The 7,782-nt window shown below is 48.7% G+C and overlaps 2 protein-coding genes across 2 annotated transcripts; one reads left to right on the top strand and one right to left on the bottom strand.

Moving 5' to 3' along the window:
- On the bottom strand, nucleotides 1-1,928 carry LOC123112541 (xaa-Pro dipeptidase-like). The gene has a single exon (XM_044533563.1). It carries the CDS (start codon nucleotides 1,786-1,788, stop codon nucleotides 277-279), a length of 1,512 nt encoding a protein of 503 aa, XP_044389498.1. The 5' UTR covers nucleotides 1,789-1,928; the 3' UTR covers nucleotides 1-276.
- A 27-nt stretch (nucleotides 1,929-1,955) lies between these two features.
- Nucleotides 1,956-7,252, top strand: LOC123112538 (uncharacterized). The gene is made up of 2 exons (XM_044533556.1): nucleotides 1,956-5,043; nucleotides 6,801-7,252. Exons 1-2 carry the CDS (start codon nucleotides 1,957-1,959, stop codon nucleotides 7,017-7,019), a joined length of 3,306 nt encoding a protein of 1,101 aa, XP_044389491.1. The 5' UTR covers nucleotide 1,956; the 3' UTR covers nucleotides 7,020-7,252.
- The last annotated feature ends 530 nt before the right edge of the window (nucleotides 7,253-7,782 follow it).

Here is a 7,782-nt window from a genome sequence, read left to right as displayed (position 1 = left end):
GTATATGATAGCTTGGAATTGTTTCTTGTATTGCTCGAGCCTCGTGAGCATATATAACATATAGAAATACATAATATTCTTTTAGTACAAGACAAGCTAGAACAAATCTTAGTCTATCTTATATTATAATAAAAACTCAAAACCTATAAACAGCTTGTGAGAGGTTCTTTGTTTATCAAAGTACCCTATATTTATTCTGCAAAAATAGTACCCTATGTTTCATAAAATTATTACCGTTATCTTTTTTTTTCTCAAGGGCATCGCGAATTGAAGTGCTTAGGCTTTGGGAAGGCCATTCTCTATTGTTGTCGCACTGGAACAGGAATCACGTGAATGCCATGGCGCGCCAGCCATTACCGCTTCGATTTCGCAGATCTCTCGGGGGCAGTTCGTGAGGTTCTTGCATCCTTGCGCCGTCACATACACATTACTTTCGATGCGCACACCACCAAAGCTTCTGTACATTTCTATCTTTTCCCAGTTGAAGAACTCTGAGCAAATTGGGTCATCCCTAGCACGCCTCAGCAAAGCGTCAATGAAATAACATCCCGGCTCGACCGTGATAACCATGCCTTGTTTAAGTTCTCTTGTGGTCCGCAAGGATCTCAATCCCGGCTCATCCGGCCTCTCTAAACCCTCGGGGTAGCCTCCGGGATCATGGGCGTCGATTCCAAGCAAGTGCCCGAGACCATGAGGCATGAAGACGGCACCCAACCTTCTCTCCATCATGTCGCCAATATCACCATGGATGATATCTTCTTCCTTCAGAGACTCGAGTATCCTCCGCTCTGCCAGCTTGTGCATGTCGATCCAGTTCACTCCAGGCCGCATATGCGATATCACATCGTTATGAGCCTTGAGGACGGCATTGTACACAACTGCCTGGCTTCTTGTGAATTTTCCGTTTGTAGGGTATGAGCATGTGATGTCAGAGCCGTAGAAGTTGTATTCGGCTCCCATGTCCATCAGAGCCATGTCTCCGTCGTTCACCGTCCCATCATTTTGTCCATAATGAAGAATGGAAGTGTTCTGTCCAGTGGCGCATATGCATGTGTAGGCGCAGTGCCGGCAGCCTTCGTACATTGATGCATGGCAACAGAAGATGTTCGCCAACTTTTGTTCCTTCATGCCTGGCTTGATCCGTCTCATGACCTTGATGTGTGCTTCTGAGCTGACATCATTGGCATGCTGAATGAGGGCAAGCTCCATGTCAGATTTTATGACACGGCATTCAGTCAAGATAGGATGGAGCGTGCTTAAATCGGTGTCGAACTTGTCTATCCCGTCAAAACTGGCGGGCCTTGAGTAGTTCCCGCTGTCGGTGTTCCTTCCGTACAAGAGAAAGAGAAGCGGCTCTCCATGGCCATGCTCGCTGAACTGACGTCGGAGAACCTGCGCAAGCTCGTCAACATAGAAGACCAAATCGACCTTGTACATGTCCTTGAAATAAGGCAAATCTTTTTCACCCATCCAGATAACGTTGCCAGGTGACAACCTTGGAGCGAACAAGATGGACTGTCCGGAAGCAATGTCGACCGCGCCGTAGAACCCCGGCTCTCGCACCCCGAACAGATACGCGAAGTAGCTCTCCTGCCTGAAGAGCGGGACGTGGTCGGTGCAGTAACGGGTCTGCTCCTCGCCGCCCTGGAGAAGGACGATGCCGCCGCGGAGAGGGCGGCCGGCGGCGGAGAGGTGGTTGCGGAGCGCGGCCACGAGGCGCTCGCGGTTGCCGGCGTGCACCTCCGCAATGGACACCCCGGGTGGAGCAAGGGAGAAGGACTCGCTCATCTTGCACGCCAGGGCCACGTCCAAGTGGTGGTGTGTCGGCGACCGAGATGGAATCCACGCGCGTGTGCAATTTTCGATCGATGGGTGGGTTGGGTGGAACAAGCCGCGGCGCCCGGCCCGAATATATAGATGAGGATTGAGGAGGAGGGTCCGTCGACGAGATCAATCATGGTCGAAAGGAAAACGGGCTCGGAGATGAATCCGCAAGCGCCTGGGCCTCGTCTCCCTACTCCGTCTCGGTTGCATGACACAGGAGCTGAGCACGCGTCGACACGTTGGTGCACACGCGTCGCGGTCGCCTTTCCACGCGCAGCGGCCTCAGCCCAAAGCCCCGCCCATCGTCACTCACCAGCAGCCACCGCCCGGGCCACCTCACCGCCCATCCAAACCCCGCCGCCTCCCACAGCACTGCTCCGAGTCCGACTTCAGCCTCATCCCGTGAGCATGGTCCTCGACGAGGTCGAATCCGCCGGCACCCACAGCCAGGACTACCTCCCCCACTCTGGCAGCCCCGGCCGGTCTACAGCAGCTGGCGGCGGCGGCCGCCGCGGCGCTAACGACAGCTGGGCCCGCGAGCTGCTCCGGCGCGGATGGGACCTGACACGGACGGCCGCCATGGCCGGCGCCGCGGCGACGGCCGCGCCGGTCGTGGCCCCGCCGCTGATCGTCCTTTCCGCCGCCGGCGTCGCCCTGTCCGTCCCCTTCGCCGCCTACCTCGCCAGCCTCGCCGCCGCTAACCACCTCACGGGCGCGCTCCTCCGTTCCTGTCAACCGCCGCCGCAGCCATGCCCCCAAGAATACGACAACCTGGAGCAAGAATTCCTCGACGCGTCGGAAGAGTACGGCCAAGAGGCTCCGGCGTTCGGCCATCTGGATACCGAAACAGAGCAGGACATCGTCAAAGAGGAGGACGGGAGCGACACTTCGCTGCCCCTGTCACGGGATCCCGACGTGCTTGCCGACGACGAGGTTGAAGGTGAATTTTCTGCACCATCAAAGCCACTGTTTCAGGAAGATGATACTCTGGTTCAGAAAAAAGGAGAAGATGAATTTTCTGTGCTGAATTCAGACCAACAGTCATTCCAATCAAACAATTTGAAGGAAAAAGAGGATGGCGTGTATTCTGAAAACAATGAAGAGGATGACAAAACTATGGAGGAAAACAAGTGTGCAGAGGAGACGATGTCGCAGGGCTTCTATTTTCCTGAATTGGGTGTACCAGCGTCCGGTGGTGAGGACGACAATGTGGTCCGGGAAAAGGGAGAAGATGGGTTTTCTGTACAGAATTCAGGCCAGCAAGCATTTCAATTTCAGTCAAAGAATTTTGGTGAAATTGAAGAAGAGGATAGGCAAACTATGGAGGAAAATAAGCCTACCAAGGAGACAGTGTCACAAGAGGCTCCGGCGTTCGGCTATTTGGATACTGATGAAACAGAGCAGGCGATCATCAAAGAAGATAAGGAGAGCGACACTTCGCCGCTGCTGCCACGGGATACTGGTGTTTCCGAATCATCAGCGCCTGTGTTTGCGGACGACGAGGTGGAGGAGGTGCAAGGTGAATTTTCTGCCCAAGAATCTGGCCATGATTCATACATTTCAAACCGTGGCAACGATACAGAGGAGCGCACACCATTGGAAGGAAGGGAGTCTACTCAAAAGGAGACACTACCGAGGGGCTTTGGTGTTTCTGCATCAGCAAAGCCACTGTTTCCAGAAGAGGATAATGTGGCTCAGGAAAAGGGAAACGACGAAGAAGCTGTACAAGTATCAGGCGAGCAATCATTTCAATCAAAGAATTGGAATGAAACAGAGGATGTCATGTATTCTAAAGAAAAAGGTGATGGCAAAACCATGGAGGAAAACAAGTCTATGAAGGAGACGGTGTCACAAGGCCTCTGTTTTCCAGAATCGCGTGTGCCAACATCAGGCGAAGACGATGACAATGTGGTCCACGAAAAGGGAGAAGGTAAAGTTGCTGCACAGGATTCAGGCCAACAATCATTCCAGCCAAAGAATTTGAATGAAAAAGTAGAAGAGGATGGCAAAACTACAGAGGAGAACAAGTCTACCAAGGAGACGCTGTTCTATGAATCGGCTGTGCCGGCGTCAGGTGATGAAGACAATGTGGTTCAGGAAAGGAGAGAAGGTGAATTTTCTGTACATAATTCAGGCCAACTACCATTTCAAGCAAAGATTTGCAATGAAAAAGAAGAGGATATCAGAACTACAGAGGAAAGCAAGTCTACCGAGGTGACGCATTCGGAAGGCTCCTATTTTCCCGAATCGAGTGTGCCAGCATCAGCTGATGAAGACAAAAAGGGAGAAGAGGAATTCTCCGTACACAATTTAGGCCAGCATTCGCTTTTATCAGGCATCGGAGATAAAAAAGAGCATGGCATAGCAATGGAGAAAAAAATGTCTACCGAGGACATGCCACCACGAGACACTGTTGGCTCTGAGTCACCAGCTCCAGTGTTCCATGGTGAAGACAATGTGGTTCAGAGCAAGGAAGGATTTGAAGTTGCAGTGGAGGGAGTGTTGGAAGAAGCTAATACTAATACCGATCTTGTTACGGCCGAAGTGGTTGATTCTCAAGTGGAAATTATTGTAATTGCCGCACCTGAGAGCGAGGTGCTGCCACCGAGTACTGATCTTGTAATGGCCGAAGTGGTTGATGTGCAAGTGGAGATTAGTGCAACTGCAGCACCAGATAGTGAGGTCCTGTCACCGAGTAACCTTGTGGCTCCTGAGTTGCATCCGGATATTGTTACAGGGGACGTTAATGATGTGTATGTTGGCATTGGTGCTGCTCTGGAACCTGAGAGTGAGGTGCTGCATGAGAGTAACCTTGCGGCTTGTGCTTCAACGGCAGATCTTGGTATTGGGGAAATTTCTGATGTGCAAGTCAACATTGTTGCTGCTGCGAAGCCTGAAGATGAGGTGCTGCCACTGGGTAACCTCACAGAATGTGAGTCACTGGTGGTTGTGGAAACTGCACATGTTGGTGACATTGTAGGAATTGCTGCAACGAGAGACGATGTAAGGGATTTCGGTGGTCTAGACAAACAAGGCACGGAATGCTGTTTTGTCCCAGTGGCGTCTATGCATGATACTGAAGATGTAATATCCAGTGGGAGCACACCGTATTTCTCCACCATTGGTGAAGAAATCGTTGACCTGTCCGATCAGTCAAGTGATGTGGGTTACACAGTGAGGAATGAAGCATTTAGGAGCAGAGTTGTTGCTGAGAGCGAGGTGAGTCAATGACACGTGTGTGATTCTTACTGTTAATCAGATTATCTGTAGGATTTTGCCAAGAGTGGACATAAAAAATTGTTATTATATAGAGCAACGACATAGGAAATCAGGGATATGGTAAATATTCCTTTGTTTCTTCAAAGTAACATTTATGTTGAAAGCCACTGCCATTCTGTAGGTTTTACAAATAATTGACATTGTAAACGTACCCTGCCTGATTATTTATTTCTGCAATTTGATAGCTCGGCATGAAATGATAGGAATATGATTTACTTATATTCAAATAGTTTTATGTTGCTTTACTAGTAAATGAAAACCGAATTGTTCGAAGTGAAGTGTGGCATTCCCAGTTGATAAAACCATAGATCCACGATCTGGCTGTATAGGGATACGGAAAATAAGTGTCTTCATACAGCATGATGATAACATCATTTCTTAAAGTGGAAATGGCACAAATACGTACAATTTGGGGCTGAGGTAACACAAAACCTCAACTCTATGGGATTTTAATTGAAACCCACAATTCTTAAGACTAATCAGTGACAGAAAAACAGTCAGGGGTCCCATGTTTAAGTGACTAGAGGGACGGCTCGGCTTGAGAGCTTGGCTTAAGCCGACCTGAGCTCAGCTAACCGAAAAACTGAAAATGTTCAAAATATGAAAAAAAAAAATCTCAATTATCAAAATGGGGTCAAAGTTCCAAAACTTGTACAATCTTTCTAAAGATTCGGCCAAATTTGGCTCAGCATTTAAAAAAAATCTGAAAAACTCCAAAATTTGATACATCTTCAATTATTAATCTGGGAATTTTTCAGCCCATTTTTCCCTTTCCATTTAAAGTTTGGACAGATTTTATGAGATTCCGCCTATGCCTTGCCCCTAATTACACAATTAGTATGTTTGAGAAGAGATTACACAAATACTCCCTCAGTTCCTAAATAAAGTCTTATGGGATTTTAACTCTAAAATATATTGAAATCTCTAAAAAGACTTACATTTAGATACGGAAGGAGTACAAAATATTTGGGGCTGAGGTAACACCAAAAACACAATATTTGGGGCTGAGCTAACACAAATCACAACTCTTATGGGATTTTGTCAGCGACCTTCCCTGCACTACTACCTGGACTGCACGGTGGGCTGCTCTTGGGCTTTGGGCCTGCACAAAAGCCATGGAAAGCAGCGACTACAAATATGGTGGAGATGGCAACGAGTGACTCGGCTTGGACGGAAGGCTTCGGCCTGGCTGGCGAACTCCCTCTCTGTAGCGTGTTCTTCCTCCTCCGTCTCCTTCCTTCCTCTGCTTCCTCCTCCTGTAATTCTAGATTTGTAGCCAAACCATGGTGATTGAGTGAAACTAGTAGCTGGATCCTAACAGATTTTAACTGGTACCCACAACTCTGGGACTAATCTGTATGTTTGAGAAGAGGTAGGGATTTTACTGTAGCCTTGCCCCTTCAGTTCTAGAGTTCAAATTGCATATTAATGGAAAATTAAAAAGACTAAAGCATTGTAATCATAGACGTTATAAGAATCACATCAAGTTGTGATGCCCAGAAAGGCTAAAGTGAACAAATGCAGTCGCTCCTGGATTTCATCTGGATGCCTATAACACAGTTTACCAGACTTTTTTCTTTTTGAAATGGACAGTTTACCACACTGAATGCACTGTTGTAATGTCTAGCATAGCAGGATTTATATTTGTGCACTTCTTCTTCCCCATGTCTAAGCATGATCTTCATTGTTTCGACCAGGCTCGCTACACCGAAGAACAGTTGAGGGAACAGCTCGACACGATAAGAACAATAACCGGGTACAGTGATGTGCCTTCTTCGACACTGGAGGGCGAACTGGCAGGACTTTACATATTCGTGGGGGTGGAGCCCCCCGCCGGCTCAGGCGATACCTCTGACCGCCTGATGGCGCTCAGTGCGGAACTACGGTTCTTGAAATCGATCATCGGAGTGGACTGAATATCTTAGATCTTCCAAGTGAGTTCTGTCTTCCTGTATCTGTATATGCATAGTTGCAGCCGGTTCCTGTCCTCCAGTGGGATTTTAGATACATTCCTGTGTAATACACTGATACTCCGGCATGATATCATTTGTCATATGAAAATAAGCATCTAGTGTGTGGAGAGAAATCGATGCTGCTGTAACTGGTGCTGTGAGCTTGTGATTACTTCTCTATTTGATTCGTTGTGCACCAACTTGTCGGTCAATGCTTCATCACCCCTCCGGGCAATTTGGTGTCGAGAACTACTTCCTCCGTTCCTGTCATGGTTTAAGAGCATCTCCAACAGGCGCGCGGCCGCGTCAGAAAAAACTGCTTTTTGTGCGCGTGGAGCCGAAACGGGCGTTCCAGCAGTCGCGCAATAATCGCCATGTGATATGATGGGTTCAGCGTGCGGAGGAAAACGGTATCGCGCGCTGCTTATTTTGTGCCCCTGTTCCCGTGCGCTGCTTATTTGTGTCCCTGTTCCCGTGGGCGACTTCACTAACCGTCAAATCTGAGACCTCCTGTGCTGGCGCCGCCGCTCGCACCTTCCCCATTTGCTCTCCAAATTCATCTACAAATTTGGTGCATGAGTGTGCTAAGATAGGGTTTTGGTCTCCATGGACCGGGAGAGACAATTCCATCTGTCATCACTCCGGGCTATCGATAGGGTGGGTTCGGACCATGTCTCGTGTTACTCGCGTAAGGCCGTCTAGATTCTGCTTTGAGATGTTTTGGCTG

This window comes from Triticum aestivum, chromosome 1B, assembly GCF_018294505.1.
Source record: "Triticum aestivum cultivar Chinese Spring chromosome 1B, IWGSC CS RefSeq v2.1, whole genome shotgun sequence".
NCBI lineage: Eukaryota > Viridiplantae > Streptophyta > Magnoliopsida > Poales > Poaceae > Triticum > Triticum aestivum.
Note: the sequence above shows the minus strand (reverse complement) of the source record. Positions and strands in the feature narration are given on the sequence as shown.